This window comes from Peromyscus leucopus, chromosome 4 (assembly GCF_004664715.2).
Source record: "Peromyscus leucopus breed LL Stock chromosome 4, UCI_PerLeu_2.1, whole genome shotgun sequence".
NCBI lineage: Eukaryota > Metazoa > Chordata > Mammalia > Rodentia > Cricetidae > Peromyscus > Peromyscus leucopus.
Genome location: NC_051066.1, coordinates 9,853,965 through 9,875,723, shown reverse-complemented (window position 1 = coordinate 9,875,723; position 21,759 = coordinate 9,853,965). Strand labels below are relative to the sequence as shown.

The 21,759-nt window shown below is 51.2% G+C and overlaps 1 protein-coding gene across 5 annotated transcripts in view; it reads left to right on the top strand.

The window, feature by feature from the left end:
• The first annotated feature begins 7,373 nt into the window (after nucleotides 1-7,373).
• Nucleotides 7,374-21,759, top strand: part of Rapgef1 (Rap guanine nucleotide exchange factor 1) — a 123,781-nt gene continuing 109,395 nt past the window's right edge. For 4 of the 5 annotated variants that reach the window (XM_028883302.1, XM_028883300.1, XM_028883305.1 and 1 more), the window contains exon 1: nucleotides 7,374-7,708. In XM_028883302.1, the coding sequence (XP_028739135.1) occupies nucleotides 7,648-7,708 (61 nt within the window). In that variant the 5' untranslated portion in view covers nucleotides 7,374-7,647. The remainder of the gene's footprint in view (nucleotides 7,709-21,759) is intronic. The other variant, XM_028883295.1, reaches the window with a different exon arrangement.

The following is a 21,759-nucleotide window of genomic DNA, read 5'->3' as shown; positions in this document are numbered from 1 at the left end:
TGGAGAAAACCTCTCTCTCTCTCTCTCTCTCTCTTTCTCTCTCTCTCTCTCTCTCTCTCTCTCTCTCTCTCTCTCACACACACACACACACACACACACACACACACACACACACACAATCTGTAGCTCAGTGTGGTGGCATACACCTGTCCCAATGAGTGAGGCAGGAGGATTTTGCTTAATTTGAGGGGTTTGAGGCCAGCATTGGCAGTGGGCAACACTGGAGGTGGAGAGGGGAGGAAGAAAGAAAAGAGAGGAGGTCAGAAGACTTGCAAGTGTTAGTTTAGAACTCTAGATGCTCGCTAGGGGGCAGAAGAGTCAAGTTCTCCGTGTGACTTGTGGCCACTACACTACACAGTTGGTTAACTGCTGACCCGGTTCCCTCTGCTCCTCGGGTCACCTGTGCTATTCTGACTCATTTGAGGAAGTACAGCCCCTGTCACGCCAGCAGGCTTCAGTCGTGGCGCCAACATCTTATCCAATCTCTTTTTAGTTGTTTAAAAAGGACCTCCTTAACCATTTTAAAGCCAACAATTCCCAGCATTTACTTCGCTTTGCTGTACAAGGAAGGGTCTCCTCCATCTCCAGAGTTCTGACCCCGTGAAAGGGTCCTCCTTCATCCTCAGCCCCAATCCCTGACGTTGACTGTTTCATTCTGAGCACTCCACGTTCCTCATGAGAGTGGGATCACACCGCACTTGTCAATGTGTGACCAGCATTTCTCTTGCATAATGTCCTCGAGGTTTATCCATGTCACAATGCGCCAGTTTCCCAAGGCTGGGTATTTTACTGTGTGCATGTGTTTTACTGACCACTCACCTGCCCTGGAGTGCTGGCCGGCTTCGACTTCCTAGCTATTGTGAGCCGCACTGTTCATAAACACTTCCGCAGGACTCTGCTTTCCAGAAGGGGACTGCTGGATCATTTGGTAGTTCTGTTTTACTCATTTACATTTAGTTTACATTTTACCTGTTGTTCTTACTGTATGTTTGTAAGGGTCATACGACAGCTTTCAAAAGCCAGTCTCTCCTTCCATCACTGGCTCTGAGCATCAGACTGGCATGGTTAGGCTTGGTTGGCAAGTGTCTTTTCCTGCAGGGTCAGCTCAGCCCTGTTTACTGTTTTGGTTGAGATGGGTCTTGCTGGTCGGAAACTCACTGTGTAGACTGAGCTGATATTGAACTTAGAGCAATCCCCCTTCTTCTGCTTCCTGTGTGTCGGGATTATAAGAACGCGACACCACAGCTGGCGCATTCTTTAAGTTTTTGGAGGACCCTTCATACTGTTGTCCACAGCAGCTGGGTACTAGGATTCTGTTTACTCCCAATTTTGATAATACTCTTTATTTGCTGGGGAGTTTTGCGAACAGCTACATCCTAAGGAAGATGCAGTGGGCTCTGCCTGCCTGTGCTTCGACCCACTGTTCCCTAATGATTCATCATGTCCAGCTTTCTGTGCGCCATTTAGTCATACAAATGACTGTGCGCCATTTAGTCTACAAAGACCTGTTCTCAGAGGTGTTTATCTGCGTCCTTTGCCCATTACAGCTATTTGTTTATCAATCTACTTTATTTAATTTACTTTTTGGTGGATTGAACCCAAAGCTTTACCTAAGCATACAGCTTACCACTGTGCTACATCTCCAGGCCCCTTTGTCCATTTTTTGAGGGGTGGTGGGTATTTGTTCTTCTGATATTGTGGTAGTGATAGTAGAGAATCGAGATTGTGTGTTCAAGATAATTCTTTGACACATAAAACAAGACATCTCTTTCCCATTCTGTGCTTACTAATAGTGTTTATTCCGATAATAGTATCTGTGTGTGGTGAGATGCTTGTGTGCATGTAATGCAGGCACATGTGTGGAGGCCAAAGGCTGTTGAAAGCTGTCTTCCTCAACTGCCTTCCACCCTATTTTTAAATGTTTGTTTGTTTATTTATTTATGTATTTATTTATTTTACATGCATTTATGTGCCCGAGTGTATGTATGTGTGCTGTGTGCATGAAGGAGCTTTGGAGGTCAGAAGGGCATGTTGGATCCCCTGAAACTGGAATTAAAAACAGGTGTAAGCCGTAATGTAGAGGTGCTGGGAACCAAACCCAGGTCCATAGCAAGAGAAGTAAGTACTCTTAACCACTGAGCCATCCCTCCAGCCCCAGGCACCTTCATTTTTGAGACAGGGTCTCTATCTGGACCTGGAGCTCGAGGATTCAGCAAGCTTAGAGCTCCCCCCGTATCCGTCTCCCCAGGGTGGAGCTACAGACACACATTGCCATGCCCAGCTTTTTATGTAGTTACCAGAGATCCAGATCCAGGCTCCTGTGCTTGAACATCAAACACTGCACCAACTGAGCCATATCTCCAGCCCCCTGTGCTGGTTCCTGGGGTGTGTAAGAAAGCTGGCTGAGCAAGCCGTGGGAAAAAGCCTATAAGCAGCACTCCTCCATGGTCTCTGCTTCTGCCTCCAGGTTCCTGCCTGGCTTCCTCAATGATGGACTAAATGTGGAAATATAAGTCAATAAACAAAGTTGCTTTGGGCCATTGTTGCCAAATATTCGTTTACACAGCGTGAGGATGTGTCACTGTGGTTGGTTTAATAAAGAGCTGAACTGCTGAATAGCTAGGCAGGAAGAGGTTAGGCGGGACTTCGGCAACAGAGAGGTCTCGGGGGAGAAGAAAGGCAGAGCTGCCAGCCTGACTCAGGAAGCAGGATGGGCAGTCCAGAGGAAAGGTAACCAAGCTGGGAATTACACCCAGGGCTTCCTCCATGCCAGGTGTCACTGTGAGTCTTAACTGTCAACTTCACACAACCCACAATCACCTGCAAAGGGTCTTACAAGGGCGTGTCTAGATCAAGCTGGCCTTTGGACACATCTGGAACACACTGCCTTCATTCTATTAATTGATGTGGGGAGATTCAGCCTGCTCTGGTCAGTATGTCCTGGGTCCTGGACTGAGCAAGAGTGGAGATGTGAGCTGAGTAGTCACTGTGCCTGCATTCATATTCTCTCTCTCTCTCTCTCTCTCTCTCTCTCTCTCTCTCTCTCTCTCTCTCTCTCTCTCTCTCTTTCTGAGACAGGGTTTCTCTGTGTAACAGTCCTGGCTGTTCTGGAACTCACTCTGTAGCCCAGGCTGGCCTCAAACTCACAGAGATCCGCCTGCCTCTGCCTCCCGAGTGCTGGGATTAAAGGCTTGTGCCGCCACCACTGGGCCTGTCTCTGCTCTTGACTGTGGACATTATGTGACCAGCTGCATCAAGCTCTTGCCATCTTGACCTCCAATGAATGATGGACCATGAGCCAAATGGACCCTTCCCCGCAAGTCGCTTTTTCCTCAGAATAGCCCATCACAGAAACAGAAATGAAAATGAAGCTCCAGGCAGCACTTGACCACCGAGATACACTTTCAGCCCTGCATGTCTCAAACCCAGTGCCTCACTGTTTTGAGGAAAGCTTGAACCAGGGAAACGTAAATCCTCCGGCTTTACTCTTTTACAAAATTGCTTTAGCTACGTGGGGTCAGCTATGGTTTGTTCCCCAAAGGTTCACATGTCGACAGTTTGGTCCTCAACGTAGCAGTTCTGAGAGGAGGTACACCTTTAAGAGGTAGGGGCTACCAGCTGGTAGCTGGGTTTGGGGAGTGCCGGAGAGGAGGGGGGAGGAGACTAATGCCCCCCTCTCAGTGGTGGGTCAGGGCTGGATTATACACTACAAACCTGGGCTGCCCACCTGTCCCGACTTCTGCTGTATGGTGCCATCTGCCGTGTTCAGCGCCTGAGACCTGTGCCCAGCGGGGCTGCCTGAAGTTGGGCCATGAGCCAAAATAATCCTTTTAGGGTTGAGGGTGTGCCTCAGTAGTGGGGAACTTGCCTGCCATGCATGTACGAGACTCTGGGTTTGATGCCCAGCACTGCCTAAACAAATGAACAAACGAAACATAAATAACACAGATAAACAGACTTCCACAGTCATTTGAGCTTCTGTGTGCGTTGCTGCTTTCTTTCTCTTCTTCTTCGTTTGTTTGTTTGTTTTGGTTTTTGAGACAGGGTTTCTCTGTGTAGCCTCGGCTATCCTGGAACTCACTCTGTAGACCAGACTGGCTTTGAACTCACAGAGATTCACCTGCCTCTGCCTCCCAAGTGCTGGGACTAAAGGCATGCGCCACCACCTTCAGGCTGTTTTCTATTTCCACAATAACAATATCTAATGTTCCAAGACATGGAATGCTCCTCTCCGCTTTGTGTATTTTTATATTTCTCTTTTAATAATTTATTTTTTTTTTTACTTTATGTACATTTGTGTTTTGCCTGCATGTATGTCTATGTGAGGGTGTCAGGTCCCCTGGAACTGGAGTTTCAGACAGTTGTGAGCCACCATGTGGTTGCTGGGAATTGAACCCGGGTCCTCTGGAAGAGCAGCCAGTGCTCTTAACCACTGAGCCATCTCTCCAGCCCTGTACTTTTATATTTCAAATTTCCTTCAGAAGCATTTTTGTAATGATACTTTTACTTCTTCCTTTGCTTTTCATTTTGAACAGGGTCTCCTGTAGCCTAGGATGACCTTGAACTCAGTATATAGCTGAGATTGGTCTCGAACTCCTGAACCTCCTGTCTTTTATTCTCAAGTGCTGAGACCACTGATGCGCTCCAACATACCTGGCTCAACTTTTTGTGCTTTTTAGTAAACAAGCTTTTGGCCTCTTTGGTTAATCTCAAGCAGTTATTCATTCATTTATTTGTTTGTTGTTTTGAGATGGAGTCTTGCTATATAACCCAGGCTGGCCTTGTACTTATGATCCTCTTTCCTCAGTCTCAACAATACTCCGATTGCAGGGATGCCCAACACATCTCTGTGTGTGCACGTTCTGAATCGTGTACACGCATGCGCCCGTTTGGGTACAGGTGCGCATGCCCTTGTGTGCAGGAGTGGAGGCTAGAGGTCTGTGTTGTGCCTTCCCCTAGCTCTCTCCTCCTTCTGAGACGGGGCCTCTCACTGAAACTGGATCTCACTTATCGGCTAGACCGGTTGGCCAGTGAACCTCCACGATCCTCCTCTCCATCCCAGAACAAGGGTTACAGGCACTCACCTCTGTGCCCAGCTTTTGTGTGGGTGCTGGGGATTTGAACTCAGGTCCTCATGATTGCACGACAAGCACTTTACCTACTGAGCCATCTCCCCAGCCCCTCACATCTGAGTTTTTAAAAATTTACAACAGTAACTTTAAAAAATATTATTTATTTATTTATTGAGTGTATGCATTTGTGTGTGCATTAGAGGGTGCCAGATACTCTGGAGCTCGAGTTATGGACAGCTGTGAGCCCCAAACATGGGTGCTAGGAACTGATAGCAAGAACCTCTGTAGAGTTGATATGGGAATTATGGGATTGCTAAGAGGACGAGTAGCAGGTCTGGGACAGCTAGTGTCCAGCTTTGACTTTGCCAGTGCGTAGAGTGGCGGCCTGAGCCCAGAGCACGTAGCCATTGCTCATATATTGGTCATCTGCATTTTGATCTGTGGCCTGAGTTTTCCTTCCTTCCTTCCTTCCTTCCTTCCTTCCTTCCTTCCTTCCTTTCTTTCTTCCTTCCTCTTCCCCCCCCCTCTTTTTTTTAAGACAGGCTCTTATTGTGTAGCCCTGGCTGGCCTGGAACTCACCATGTAGGCCAGGTTGGCCTTGAACTCATAGAGATCCACCTGCCTCTGCCCACTGTGTGCTGGGATTAAAGGTGTGCACCACCACAGCCAGTTCCTGTCTGAGTTTCTGACAGTTAAAGCCAGTGTCTGGGTAATAACCAGGAGGGAGCTGGCACTGGGGGGCCGCGCATGCAGGGGAGGATTCTGAGAACAAACAACAGTGAAACTGAGACTCAAAGGATGATGGAGGGCCAGGGGAAAGGAGGGGCAAGAACATTCTAGGCAGCACAAGTAGCATATGAGAACAAGCTAAGGCAAGGAAGATCAAGGCTTCGGCAATCAACTAGCTGTGCCTTAACCCTGTGTGTGTTCTGCCATGGCTATGGACACCTTGGACCCTTAGGAAGCAAGTTCTATGAGCCTGGTTGGCATCAATTCTGTACTCTTCCCAAATTCCTCGCCATCTGATCTGCAGTAACTTATCACATGGATTTTATTTTGTTCTCAGGAACCTTTGACTGCCTATATTCATTCAGTTTCATTTTCTACTTTGCTTTAGAATTTGGGCCTTGAAGCCGGGCGGTGGTGGCGCACGCCTTTAATCCCAGCACTCGGGAGGCAGAGGCAGGCGGATCTCTGTGAGTTCGAGGCCAGCCTGGACTACCAAGTGAGTCCCAGGAAAGGCGCAAAGCTACACAGAGAAACCCTGTCTCGAAAAACCAAAAAAAAAAAAAAAAAAGAATTTGGGCCTTGAAACATTGGCCTTCTCAGCTCAGAAGCCTAGAAGTTACTAAGTACTTTGGGAGGGCTGGGGAGGTGGGCCCTGAGCTATGTACCAATTTCGCCTGCTGATGTAGCTTCTACCGGAGCTGAGGAGAGCCATTCAGGCCCTAGGCAGCCATTTGTCAACCCGAAAAGGGAAATGAACTTGTCAATCTTTGGCTTTACCTTTGACCCCTAGAGAGCTTGGACTCTGGAAACTTGGCTGCCGACAAGTGTGTGGGCAACTCTTAGCCAGACTCAGTGACCCATTAGAGCATGGAGAGATGAAAACAGAAATCCTTGGTGGGATCAGTCACCTCCATCTCCCTGCGTACCCCTCAAAGTTTGTCCCCACCACTAGATGGCATATCTAGAGGAACAGGTGGTCTAGTTAGTTTTTGATAATTTTTAATTACATTGTGTGTGTGTGTGTGTGTGTGTGTGTGTGTGTGTGTGTGTCCCAAGCCTTGGCTTGGACTATGGGTGAGTGGAGGCCTTGGATCAAGGATATGGGTTGAACGGGGTGGGGTGGCAGAGAAGAGAGGGGATGCCATTCCCTGGAGGAGCCTGGGCAGGTGGGAGGGGCTTCAGGGTCACCCCAGGTCTTGGTGTGCAGGCTTCTTGTGTCTTCAGTGAGGAAGTGGTTGAGTCTAGGTTAAGGTCGATTCTAGGTCCTAATGTGGAGCCTTGGGCCTGCAAAGGATGCTGAACTTGGGCGATGGACGTGGGGAGTCAGTCCATGACTTGAGATGGAAAAGTCTGGGTTAGCAGAGGGTTCTGCATCTTCGAGGAGAGAGCGTGCAGCAGTCCTGAGTTGGGGGTGCCCGTCAATAGGTTTGATCTCTGTGAGAAGAGAGGTGGGGTCCATGCTGGGCTGTGGTGGGGGACTCCAGGCCGGCAGGGGGCGCGGCGTCCCTCGCCAGGCGTAGCCCGGCTCCGGGCCAGCAGGGGGCGCTGTGGGGCGGGCGGCGCGGCGGGCTTCCGGCAGGTGGCGCCGTGGCCGCGGGGCCAGGCCGGCGGGCGGGCGGCGGCGCGGCGCTGCGGCCGGCGGCTCGCGGCCCCGGAGCAGCGGCTGCGCGGGAGGTGGAGCGGCGGAGCGGCAGGCCTGTGCGGGCTGGAGCGCGGTCGGCGAGCGCACGGGCCGCGGCCGCGCGGAGCCCGCCATGCCGGCGCGAGTGTGAGGCGCGGCGAGCCACGGCCAGGAGAGCGGCGGGCGCGCCGGCCTGTTGCCCCGCAGCGGCCCGGCCGGGGCCGGATGAGCAGCGGCCTCGGCCTACGGCGCAGCCCGGAAATGTCCGGCAAGATCGAGAAAGCAGGTGAGGCGGGCGGCGGGCGGGCGGGCGGGCGGCGCGCCTCCTGGCCTCGTGCGCTGGACCCCCGGCCCGGGCCCCAGCCTGGCAGTGACGCCGCGAGGGCCATCTTTGAACCGGGCCTGTCCGGCGCCGGGGGCCCGCGGTGGTAGCGGGATCCTGGGGTAGGGGGGGGACGGCTGAAGGGCCCCGTAGCCTTGTTCCCTGGAACCTCCCACAATGGCTGGAGTCCGGGACCGGGAGGAGGCCCGGCCCCGACCACATGCAGAAGGGCAGGCGCGCTCCAGAGGTGATCGGCAGCCCAGTTATAAGATGTGTCACTCCTAATGAGCCTCGAGTTTAACCACAAGTGTCCACTCCGGTGGCTTCAAAGGAAAGCAGGCTGGGGTGTGTTGGGGCGATGTTTCAGGGCGCAGCCAAATTGTCCTCCGGTATCCTGCCTTGCAAGTAGGGAGCCACTGGGGTTGGGAGAGAAGGTGGATGCGATCTTGATGCAAACCTCATCTCTTTGTGTGTTCCTGGAAATCTTGGGGAGTCTCCTCCCGATTTCCCCGGCTTGCATATTCTGAAGGGAGTTAGACACTCCCGAGAGTCAATTACTGTTGTGCATATGGGGCCCAGAGCTTAATTAGCCGGCAAGCAGGGACTCCTTATAGGGGAGGGCGGATTCTTGGCTGCTAGGTGAGGTAGGCAGTGGTCTAGGGCCCGTGTTGGGGGTTGTCACAGTGGGGATACCCAGTTAGCCTGGAAACTCCGGAAAGAAGGCGGACGTGTAAGTAGCTGAAAAGGTGTTCGGTAGCACTGATTTTTGGAAGTTGCGATTTCTCAGGTGGACTTGGGGATACTTGGCTGGGGTGCGTGTTAGCAGTGGAGCAGCCAGCAATAAATGTAACTTTTGCAGCCCTGGGTTTACATAGGAAAAACGTTTTGGTACTCTTTATTGAACATCTGCTGTGTGTCTTCACTCTGGGTTTGTGCCTTTGGTTGTATTGTTTATTACAAATACTTGAAGATTGCCTGCAAGAACGGGGTGTCTGCTTTGAGGACCTAGAGAGGTTCAGTGAAGTTTTGTGGCACACCCCCCCCCCAGCAAGGGCCAGTAGGCTGGGTGTTGACACCTGCACTCTGACTAGAAGCTGGGTAGCCGTCTCATAGCTAGGCTGTGTTTTCAGGTGCTGCTTCTAGGGTGTTTCTCTCCGTGTCCTCTAGCCCCAGGGCCTTGTCTAGTGACTATGAGTCGCTTTCCTGCATACGTGCTGCTCCGGAAATATCTCTGGTCCATCTGTGCAGCATTGCTTGGGAACTCCTTGTAGTGTCTCATCCGAATGGCACTGTTGGGAAACTTGGATAATTTATTTAAAAATAGCATCAGCGGGCTGGGGAGATGGCTCAGCAGCTTGGTGCTCTTAGCACCCAGGTTCAGTTTCCTGCCCCCACGTGGCAGCTCATAACCATCTGTAACTCCAGCTTCAGGGGGCCTGGTCCTCTCCTCTTACCTCCGTGGGCATCAGTGCACACACATACAGGCAGGCAAACACATCCATGTGTGTAAAATAAATATATCTAAACTACATTTTAAATGGCATTAACTGAATTTTCCTTCTCACCTCATAGGCTCCTTCCACAGTTCAGATTAACACAGCCTTCCACTTAGTCGCCACCCCAGGCCCTTTCAGCAGAGGTCATGCTGGGGCCTTCTCTGGGCACTGCCGTCTGCTAGGGGCTGTGGCAGTGCCCACTTCAGAGGAGCTTGTCTGGGGAGCTGGTAGTAGTACCTAGGCTGCCAAGCCCCGTGAATATTCTGAACAGGCCCGGGTTTGTGGGAGGTCCTGGACAGCACTGTTCACTAGGCTGGGAAAAGAGGTTAGGCTGGCTCTCTCTCTCTCTCTCTCTCTCTCTCTCTCTCTCTCTCTCTCTCTCCTCTCTCCCTCTCTCCCTCTCTCCTCTCTCCCTCTCTCCCTCTCTCCCTCTCTCCCTCTCTCCCTCTCTCCCTCTCTCCCTCTCTCCCTCTCTCCCTCTCTCCCTCTCTCCCTCCCTCCCCTCTCTAGTTTTTCCAGACAGGATTTCTCTGTGTAGCCCTGACCATCCTGGAACTTGCTCTGTAGCCCAGGCTGGCCTTGAACTCAGAGATTGCCTGCCTCTGCCTCCCAAGTGCTGGAATTAAAGGCCTGTGCCACCACCACCCGCTTTAGGCTCTTTTAATGGAGGGAGATGCAGGAAGAGGACTATGGGAAGGATGGAGGGAGATGCATTTGGGGAGAAGCAGCCAGGGGTGAGAGAGTGTTGTGGTTACCCATAGCTGGCACTCCTCTGGATGCTGGGATTCCCAGTGGGATGACAGGAAGTGAACCCTCTTGCAAAGCTCTTCTGCTGTGGTCCAGGAAGACTGGGGTACACCTGCAATGAGGGCTCCACCTTTTGGAACTTCTGTGGCTCGTTTAGGTGGACTTGATGTGCAGTCCTCCAGATTTCCTGTCTGGCTTCTGGTGGACTTTGCTAAGTGGACCTCTCTTAAGCATGAGTGATGGTGGGACTGGAAGGAGAGACCCTTATTCAGGCAGGTCCAGTCTCCAGTAATTATGAAACCCACACCCAGTAAACAAGTGTTGCTGTTTTCCGTGCTTCAAAGCAACAGAAGTGTTTTTGAACTATGCTTGTGGTCTCATCTCTCTGGAAACAGCACTGCTGTTTTGCTTCTCAGGGTTTGTGTGTAGGGTTTAGGGGTTTTTGAGTGAGCAGAAATCTTACACCCCTAGCCTGGTCTTTCTGGTCCATTTGCCCTCCCTGTTTGCAGATAGCAGGCTTTCATTTTCCTCTGGGGGCGGGAGCTTCTGGATCTGTCACTCAGTCATGCAGCAGCCCCTGCCTGCAGAAGTCATCAGAGGTCACACCATTTCATGGGGGCATAGGAAGGCAGCCTTACTCTTCCTCTGCTCCAAGTGCCCAGGGGGGATGAGGACAGTCTGAGTTGAGAGGAATCTTACGGAGGGTCAAGAGGAAGATTGGGTAAAGGGTGCCACCTCCTGGGTGTACTGTGCTGAGGTGCCACCTCCTGGGTGTACTGTGATGAGGTGCCACCTCCTGGGTGTACTGTGATGAGGTGCTGAGGGCAGTTCTCTAGGAAGCCACTGGGAGATGTGTTTAGCTGTGAGGTGGGCTTGGGGGTGGGGAGAGAGGCACTTGGGGCACATATTAATATGCTTCTAGTTGTGCAAACGGGCGTGGTGGTTCTGCTTGCCCACATCCTTTCTGATGCCCTCAGATTTCTGGAGCTTAATGCCAGACTGGCAGTAGTCAGCTGGCTTTAGCCCACTGGTCCGTGTGTGTTCCCAAGGAAGGAAAAGAGCTGTTGGTCAATGCTTAAAAACCAGGAAATTATCAAAAATCTCAGTTCCTGGTTCTCCTAAAGAACGAAACTCTCCGGTAACTCTCATATTTATACCCATATCGGGAGGAGGTGGTAGCTGTCTCCCCGGTGTCTCTGCCCCTTCCCCTGCCACATCGCTGAGTCCCCTTGCCCACTTGGACTGCTGACATTTTCGTTCCTGACTCGCAGAGATGATTCACGTCTGTTTGCTTGTGATCTGGACTTTGGCTCTTGCTCCATTCCTCCATTGATTGGATCCTCCATTCCTTCATCCAGCAAGATGGAGTGAGCACCTGCTCTGCCACGTGCTGTGTGTAGCTCTGCGGATTGGTACCCACTGTGAGGGTGGTACCGGTCTGTGGCCTGGGTGTGAGCCTGGGAGTCCACAGAAGTGGACTAGGGTATTGGTGGTGACTGTAAACGCCTGCTACAACAAATGGAGATTTCGAGGACCTTGCTGATTGGAACTGGGTGGTGAAGCTGAGTTGTGGGAAGTGGCCTGCCAGGTCTCTGTGGTAGAGGAGGAAAGTCCCGAGGCTCCGGCCAGCCTCCTCCTGCCTGCCCCACTCTGCTCCGTTCCTTCAGAGTTCCCGACCACCGAGTTCCTGGGTCCTGGGTCCTGGGAACAGACAGGGTCCTGTGGTGGTCTAATCTCTTTCCTCTTCTGTGACCCAGCTAGACTGAGTGTGCCTGTAAACTTCATTTACTAAGCTGTCTGGCCAGTGTTGGCACCTGGGACTGCAGTGCAGTTTGTCGGGACTCCCCAGCACACCCACTGATAGAATAAACGTGGGTCTCAAAGTCCATGCGCTGTGCTTTTCCAGTGTTTACAAATGGGAAGAGATTTACGGTGGAACTTGTTATTATGTATCTTCTCAGATCAGATACTGAAAGTCGGGCCTGTGCACTTTCTGTGGCCTGAGGGCCTTAAATGGGCAGTCACCGGGTGCTGATTCTTCTTAACCACTCATCTTTATAGTTCCCTTTCCCCCAAGTTAGGAATCTTTGTGGTTACAGTGTTCTCAGTTACTGACACAAATGTTGAAGCTCCACGTTCCTTCAGTGACCTGCAGATTCAACACTTTCTGTGTGCCTCATTGGCAGCCACCCCGTGATGTGGGATAGTGTCTGGAGTCCTCTGGAACATGGGCTTCCCAAGAGAGCAGGCCAGCGGTGATGGCAGATCAGCCTGTCTGAGGACACCCCTTTCACTTTACCCTTGCCACAGCCGAGGGCGAGGGTGGACTGCCCCCATGCTGCACCTGTGGGGAGCAGAGGCCTGGGGGATTTTGGTTACTGCCCAAGATCACAGTCTTAGGGAAGTGAAATGGGGAACTGACCCCCTTTCTGTCTGTACAGAGGCACTGTAGAATTCTGGAGTTGTGAGAGACACGCCAGTGTCTGCCCCAATTTTAGTTTATGTCTCTACATTTCTCTTCTGATCTTAGGGGAAGAAAATGCCCCAGACTACCACGTTAGTTAATGTAGACCCAACTTGGCCCTGAGGCTGCGCCTGATTTCTGTATACTAACACCATTCACGGCACTCTAGGGAGATAAGAGAGAACGTGTTTTTAAAGCAGCCGCAGCAAACCCTAGTGTTTCCTGGTCTCCCGTGCAGCTGTTGGCAGGGGTGGTTTGAATGGGATTCCTTGTAGCCGGGAGACGATAGGCTTGGAAAGATGACTCACGTATGAGCTTGCAGAAAACCATTTCCCAAATTAGCTCAGATTGCAGCTTGCTCTTAGTGCAGGCTGGGTCTTACCTCAGTCCAGCCTGTGTGTTGCTCGTTGCCATAGTAAGATGACAGAGTGGAAAGAGGAGAGGCCTGGCCACAGTGCCTGCCACACCCGCGTGACCTCCACCCCCTGCCTTGCTGCTGGGACAGGTGTTCCACCGACAGTCACCCACCACACCCCAAAGGCTGGCTTATGAGTAAATAAACACAGCCCACAGCCTGTGAGTTAGAAGAGATCTGTCATTTGCTTGAGATCATCTGAAACCTTATGTGTCCTCAGGTGATTCTTTCCTTGTGGGGCTCTCACTTTCTCCATCAGCGCCTGGAAGGATTGTTTGCTGTCTGAGACAGCTGTCCCTTTATCCCTAAGAGAACAATTGCGGGTAGCTGGGGACGTAACGCAGTGGCAGAGTGTCTGTCTAGCCTTCATGAGGTTTCACACGCCAGCACTGGGAAACCAGACCTTAAATAACAGACAGTGGGAAGCTACTTTGAGTTCAACTCCTCGTGCTCTGTTGTGGCCTCTAGGCTCCTCTGAGGTCCCTCTCTTAACAACAACCCACTTCCTGGATGGTCTCTCAGCTTCCTCCACCAAAGCTGACCCTCTCATGGTGCCTAGTGCTTTCTCTTCCCTAGCAGATAGTAAATTCTGGGGAAAGGCATCACACGAACACTTGAGTGCAGCGCTGGTACTGTTTAACTCATCCAGAATCTGGAGCCCAGTGTCCTGTCTGCAAGTTAACAATAAACAGATAAAGCCTTAAACAGATCCTCAGCTCCCGGGAGGGGTGTGCCTGCTCACCACTTCGTGGCTGCTAGCCAGCTTAGCACCCAGTAGGTACGCAGTCCATGCTTGCTCAAAGATTGAGTGACGACGGTGTGTGGCTAGGTGATACAATTACTTGCCTAGCATGCACAAGGCCGTCAGTTCATCTCCAGCACTGCTGATCAAAGCGAAAGATAGAAAAGAAAAAAGAATGTGTAAGCTTAGTCTATATCATCACAGAGTGAATTTAGGTTTCTGCTTAAAAGCATTCATTGTCTTTAATCCTTGCTGGGGATCAAACCAGAGCCTTCCACAAGCTAGGCAAGTGCTGTACCACTGGCCGCACCCCAGCCCTGACTGACTTTAGACACACTACTCCTGGCTTTCGATTGCTTGCTACCCAGCTTGTTTCTTGGTGAGGTAGGATGTCTTCTCTGACAAGCAGTATCCAGTGGATGGGGTTCCATGTTAACTGTACATCGGTCAATGTTTTTGTATCTAAAAGTTGATGGTAACACTACAACCAGATTCCCAAGCTGCTGGGGAGGCGGAAGCAAGAGGATGGAGAGTCCCTAGGCCAGCCTGGACTGCAGAGTGACACCCTGCTTCAAAGAACCTTAAAAACAAACAAAGACAAAACACCCCACAAATTCCCAAGCCTCATGTGGTGGTAGGCCTGTTTCCCAGGTTGTTGGGAGGCTGAGGAGGAGGGTCTGTTGAGCCTGGGAGACTAGTCTGGGCAATATAGTGAGACTTCATTGCAAAAAAGGAAAGGGAAGAGAAGAGCCTGAGTGTAGCTCAGCTCTGGAGTATACGCTTGCATACACAGGGCTCCAGGCTGGGGCTGCAGAGGGCCTCAGGAGTTAAGAGCGCTGGTGGGTTTTGCAGAGGACCAGGTTCGGTTTCCAGCACTCATATGATGGCTCACAGCTGGAACTCCAGTTCCAGAGAATCTGACACCCTTCTGGCCTCTTCGGGCACAGCATGTTCATGATGTATAGACAGACGGACATATGCAAAATACCCCAGTACATAGGTAAAAATAAATGTCTTTTAAAAACAAAAATGAAACTCTGGATTCAAGTCCCACATTGCAAGAGGAAGAGCAGATTCTCAGAATGCTCGGCCAGGGTAAGAAAGCGCCCCACTTAGCTCTACAGAACGCTGCTTGCCCTCCAGCATGCACTCCAGGCCCCATTTGGTCACTGCTTGCTGTGCAAAGAGCAAAGAGCTCTTGGGTAGTGCTCACCCTTCATAGAGCAGTCACTGTGCTGGCATGTACTCCCGCAGTGGGGCTGCCAACCTGCACAGGCTGGTACCTTAGCAGTCCCCTTGTAGGTGCCCTGCTCCATGCTTGTTAAGCTTTTCAGTTGCCCTTGGAGCATGCTTTAGGAGCCTTTCCCGGCTCTGCTCCTGGGTGGCTGGAGGTACCTGCTGTCCTGAAGGGCCAGGGAGGGTGGGCTCTGTCCTCTCTTTTATTTCTATCTGGGGCCTGGGTGTCTCGTGTGAGCTGAGATGCAGTGGGAGGCTGGTCTGGGTGGCCTAGAGATCCTGGGTCTGTGGTGGGAACTCCTCTTTCTGCCTCTTTCCTTTTTGCCTGGTACGTGATCCAGAGTCCTTCGTGCTGTCTACTAAATACACCCCTGCCCCTGTAGCTAGCCCAGGGTACCAAGTGGCCCTGAAGGACTCTGCTTTCCCCTGCCTGCCGGAACCACAGTCATTTCACTACAAATTAAGTTATGTGTCAGAACTCCACCCTACTTTGAAAGCTGCTGGCCAAGAACAAGAGCCTGTTTTCAGTAGTTTACTTTACAGATTAAAAAATAGTTTATGTGGATGTGTGTGTGTGTGTGTGTGTGTGTGTGTGTGTGTGTGTGTGCGCGCGCGCGCGCGCGCGCGCGCACCCAAACACATGTATATACACCATATGCATGAATGAGCCCATGGAGGTCAGAAGAGGGTATCAGATGTCCTGGAACTGGTTGTGAGCCACCATGTGGTTGCTGGGAACTGAAACCAGGTTCTCTGTAAGAGCAGTAGATGCTCTTAACCACTGAACCATCTCCCCAGTCTCCAGTTTATAGCTTTTATATATGTTCGCCATTGGTGTGGCCTGGCAGGTGTGACTCCCAGGCACACAGCAAGATGGCTCAACCGCTAAAAGCCCTTGTCTCCAAGTCTGACATCATGAGTTCGATCCCTGGTCTCACATGATGGAAGGAGAAACCCGGCTCCCACAAGTTGTCCTGTGTGTGCCGTGACACCCCCCTATAGCATAAATAAATGGAGTAGGGATTAAAAGTCAAGCAGAGCAGGAGGTGGTGCGGCATGTTCCTCTGGGGTGGGTGTGAGTGAGAAGGCAGGAGAGCCGAAGCCCCATGGACTGACCTGGAGCAAACAAACAAGGCTCCTGGTTGGAAACAATGGTGGTATTTATTTGCTGGTTATGGATAGTCCAGTGTGCCTGTCCTTCTTCCAGTGGCTGGTTATGAACAGATAGACGGATGATTGTGTGGGGACCTTGAAATTGGTGTCTCTCAGCCCCTCCTTTCAGTAAGTAAAAATAATAGTAGCAGCTAACAGTCATAAGGCACTCAGCACGTGCCGGTACCAGGCTGTGCCAAAAGCATTCCACACGTGTGACTTCATCCTCACAGTGGAGGAAAGGTACTGTACTGTTCTGCAGAGTGCTCCAAGCTACAGGCTGTTCTCGGAGATCTGGAGCATTTAAGATGCGCACAGTAATACACGGAGTGGGGCAGAAGTAAGAGCCCACAAGCATGTGCACTACTTAGCCAGGTCTCACTTAGCTCTGTGACATGGTGAGGACTGATTTACATGTTTCCAGGTACTCCCCTGCCTGAGTGGTGGCTGCTGTGGGATTATGGATGCAGTTTGATAGGGAACTTGAGAAGAAGCTGTCCTGCACAGGGCCCAGAGCCCCGAAGAAGTTGCCTTCACCCCCTACCCTCACCCCAGCCCCACTCTCCACCCCTTTCCTCCTTTCCTCCCTCCCTGTTTTGTATTTGAGACGGGTTTGCCGACTGACCTTGACCTTAGCACAGACCGACCTCAAACTCACAGCAGTCCTCCTGCCTCAAGCTTCAGAGTGCCAAAGTCACTGGCGCTTACTTCTGTGCCCTGTTGAGAGGCCCTTCCAGATGCCATCTCCACAGCGCTAGTGGTGGGCTGGACACAGTTGCTTTGCTAACGGTTGTTGCGACAGGGAGCGTGTAGCCCAGACTGGTCTTGAATTCATTATACGGTGAGACTAACCTCAAACACACCTGCTCCTTCTGCCTTCGCTTCCCAAGGGTTGGGCTTGCTGATGGTGTTCAGGCGAGGCTGACAGCCAGCAAGCCCCAAGGATCCTTCTGTCTCTCTTCCCCCAACCCCAAGCCCAGGGTCATAGGCTTGTGCCTGTGACCACACTTAGCCTTTGACATGGGTGCTGGGGATCCAAACTCAGGTCCTCGGATGCTTGAGCAGCCAATGCTCTTACCCACTGAGCCACCTCCTCAGCCCTGTGGATGTGCTTGCTCTAATGGTCCCCCAGCTGCCCAAGGAGTTCACAGCCTGAGCTGCTTTTGTTGCTTTAAGTTGTGTTGACTCTAAGGTGTTGGGCCTGCCCAGCATTGTTCTAGATGAGGGAGGTGGTGGCTGGTGTTCACTTTCTCTTATGTGCCAGACACTGCGCTTAGAGCTGGACCTTCAGATAGGTGCTTGATCGACTTCTCTTCTTACTGGGGGAGTAGGCAGGTGTCGGGACCATTTGACAGCTGCGGAAAGGGAGGCAGTGTCAGGAGACACTGCAGGGAACCTGGGTTTCCCTTCCCTCCCCCTGTGTCTGGACCCTGGGTTCAGTGCTGGTCTGCTGAGTCACAGGGCTATCTCAGAGGCACCACTGTTAACCATTGCTTGGAATCAGTGCGGCCTGGGACTTCCCAGGGGCTTTCCTGCATCTGTAGGACAGACACTGCTGCAAATCTGCCTACAGATGTGCAAAGCAGACTCTGGCTCCTCAGTCCAGACGTGGTTTCCAGAAGGCAGCTCGGGAGTGGAGTGGCCAGTGGCCCTGGTGGCTGTCACTGAGTGCCTAGCAGGCTGGAGTCAGCCAGCCAGTGCCTGTATTGACGCTGACAGGCAGGGTGAGCCTGAGCCTTTCCTACGTCCCACTGTGGTAGAGGCAGAGTGAGCCTGAGCAGGGGCTGCAGGAAGATCCTCCTGTGACCCCGGGACTGCACCAGGGCACTGGCTCAGTGTACTGTGAGCTGTTGACTGTCTTCACTGTAAAGTGACAGGCCAAGCAGGTACAAAGGAGCAGCTGAGTATGGCCTTGGGGCCCAGAGCCAGGTTTTCTCTTCCAGCTCTTCCATGAGGTAGCTCTGGAATCTTCCTCATTTCAGTAGTCTGCCTCATGCTGTGATGGAAGAGAAGAGCCAGTGAGGTGATCCATACCTCAGGGTTCTACCGAGTCTTAACCCTTGAGAAGGGCTGAGTGGATATTAGCCTTGTTCTTAATTAAGGGTCCTCCTGCCCTAAAATAACATTCCTTTAAAAATATTGATAGACTAAATAAAATTTCACATTTCAGTCCTCAGAGGAAAGGGCAGTCTCTGGTTATTGAGGTGTTTTGGGGTCTCTGTGCTGGGGGTGAAACCCTGGACCTCACATAAGCTGAGCACTCTACCTACCACTGAGCCTCCCCTGGCCCCTCTTCTCCCTTTCTCTCTTGAGAAGGCCGACTCCTAAGGTTAGTGTGGTCAGGAATGATTAGATTTAGGCAGCAGGCTTGTGAGGAGATACCTCTACACAGAAGAGCTGGGTCTCCCCTAGTCACACAAGCTGGCCATGCTGCTGTGGGGTGAGGACAGTCTGGACTGTGCTAGTCTAGTCTAGAAGGAAGGAGGGCTCAGACCCCAGCAGGTGTTTTCCCTGCCAAGAGCACTTCAGTAACCCCACCTGGGGCTGACCTCGGGCTTTTGAAACCCTCAAGATCAGCTCTCACTGTGTGTTGCTTTTGTTTTGTGATTGTTAAAATACTGTCTGTCATTCAGGTCTTTGTGATAGGTAATTTACAAATGACATGGAGTGCCCTGCCAGAGTGCTCCCTGCCCTGTGTGCTCCTCCCAAGGTCACCTTTCACAGCTGCAGGGACTTAGGAATCCTGTGCCCTGCTCTGCATCTTCCTGAGCCTTCCTGCCATGTGCAAGTGGGTGTGTAGACCCATGCTGCTGGCACGGGGCACAGTGTTGTCCGCCCCCACTCTAATCACTGCGTCCTGCAGCTGCAGGACCCTCCGCTTCAGTCATCTGTGCCTCTGCCTGGGCTTGCCCAGAGCACCTTACACATATTGGCTCTCTGAGCTCATCACAGAACCAAAGGCCTGCATCGAAAGCATGCTTTTCTGCATGGTCTGGCCTTGTCTCTCTTCATCGCCCTGAACACAAGAGCTTGTTGGAGCTGTTTTTGTGTTTGAGGCATAGGAACTGCCCTGGGAACCTGCTTTGTACTCTCACTCTGGGCTGCCGTGGCCAACGTTCTCAGGCCCCAGCTTCATAGGATGAAGAAGTCACTACAGAGTGAGAGGGTCACTGTCACCACCAAACTGGGAACAGACCGTGCAAAGAGAGCAGACCTGGTGCTGCAGAGCCCCGGTGTCCTCTGTGTCCCCTCTGTGAACTGGGGCTGTGGGTCTGCTTAGGGTCTGGTCTGCTGGAGCACGTGTGGATGGATGGTCAGTCCCCAGAAGAAACTTAGACTCACATGGTCTCTCCTGACGTGAGTCCCTCCTCCTCAGGATGGAGCGACTGTGAACACTTCAGAACTTCATGTCCCCGGTGCAGCCAGACTGGGTTCCAGTGGCAGGTCTCATGCACCCTGAGGGTGGTTAGGGCCCGGGAATTCCCTGTAGCCAGGGCTGTGTGAGCTAAGGGAGCTTTCCTCTTCCAAGTGAGGGTGCTCTAAACTCACACCGCAAACCTCTGCGTTCAGCACGGGCACATCTGTTTAACCCGACCATATACAGAAGGCCCAGCTGTCCTACTACCCTAGGAGAACCTCCCTGCAGAGGTCTTTGAGTCACACTCTTCTAACCTCAGTGACTACTGAGCTCTCCGTTATCTGTCCCTATGGAAATGGGACCATCTGACCACACTTGTGGACATTGGTTTCTTTACTCTGCACTCACCAGGTCATTGTGTTTATCTCCAGCTTGTTTCTTTTTATTGCTGTATAGTATTCCACTGTATTGGCTTGTTTATCTGCTTAAGAATTTGACTTTGGTAAGCCTTTTAGGTGTTTCTGAGGAACAGATAAATGATGACTAATAAAAACAGTTTTTTGGTTTTTTTTGGTCTCATGCTGTTTTCTTTGGGCATTTTCCCCAACATAGTATTTTTATTATTTGGGAATTTCATATCATACATCCTGATCACACTCAATTTCCAGCCTTCCCAGGTCCCCCCTAACCTTTGTGACCCCCCAAAAAAAGGAGAAGAAAGAAAGGGAGAAGAAGGAGAAGAAGAAGGAGGAGGAGGAGGAGGAGGAGGAGGAGGAGGAGGAGGAGGAGGAGGAGGAGAAGAAGAAGAAGAAGAAGAAGAAGAAGAAGAAGAAGAAGAAGAAGAAGAAGAAGAAGAAGAAGAAACAAGAAGTCCAATTTGTGTTGCCCGTCTACTCACTGGAACATGGTCAAATCCCAGTGGCCAGCCCCTTAGGAACACTGTGTCCTCCTCCACCACCACCCCACCCCCACCCCCACCCCCACCACACCCACCCCTGTCTTGGCTGTTACTTTTGGGTTGGGGGTTGGAGGGTAGGGCTTGTCACAGAAGCGTTCTATGTCCCTCCCTCTTTCTCAACTGTGAGTCGCAGTCATTGATTCCTCCGCAAAAGTGACTCCCTTGTCCTTTACAGTCAGAGGGAGCACCAATCACAGACTTCTACATGGTTTTTGGTGGCGGCATGGACCACGACAACAACCTAATTTTTAAAAATGGACAAAAGGTCAAATAGACATTTCCTCCTAAAAACTATGAAAACAGCCAATGAGCTCATGAATATGCACAGAATTATTAATCACTAGGGAAACATAATTCAAAACCCCAGTGAGAACACACCCCACACAAGGATGGCTCCTTTCAAAAACCCTGGGAACAACATCATGGAGAAAGCGAAACCCTGAGTTGGCAGATCATGAAGTGGAAGACTAGACAGCAGGTCCTCAGAAATAGAATTCCCACACAGTATAGACAGCAGGTCCTCGGAAGTAGAATTCCCACACAGTATAGACAGCAGGTCCTCGGAAGTAGAATTCCCACACAGTATAGACAGCAGGTCTTCAGAAGTAGAATTCCCACACAGTATAGACAGCAGGTCCTCAGAAACAGAATTCCCACACAGTATAGACAGCAGGTCTTCAGAAGTAGAATTCCCACACAGTATAGACAGCCCACTTCTTAAGTACCCAGAAGAAGGCTGAAAGCAGGGTTTGAAGAGCTCTCCCCCTTTACAGCAGCATTTTTTTTTTATTATTGCCAAAAGGTAGAAGCAACTCAGATGAGCATTCATGGGTGAATAGATAAAAAGCAGTTTGTCCCAATGGTAGAACATTATTTAGACTTTAAAAAAGGGCAGTCTGATGTGGTACACGGTGGATAAGTCTGAGGGCACTGTGCCAAGTGAAGTTAGCCAGATGCAGGAGCAGGCACCATGTGGCTTCACTTTCATGGAATTTTAACTTGGTAAAAATCATACCGATGAAGCCAGATGGCACAGGGGCCGGATGAGGGAAGAACGGGAGAGTTGGGTTGATGGACAGTTTGTTTTGTAAGGTGAAGAATTTGTGGTGATGCTGTACGAGGTTTGTGGCTGATCTACATACAGCATGACTCAGGTGGTCACTTGAAACATATTTTACCACGATGCACCCCTTTGAGCCCAGCACTCAGGAGGTAGAGGTAGGTGGATTTCTTGAGTTCCAGGACAGCCAAGGCAACACAGAGGAACCCTGTCTTGAGAAAAACAAACCGTATTTTACCACACTCGTCTTTATGGCACACTACCACAGAGCTCTACCCCCAAACTCATCAGTTTCAAAACATGCTAAGAATATAAAATAGTGTTAACATTTATTTACCTAAGCGTATTGTTTAGTCTTCGACTATATCCTCATACAATAAATTATAC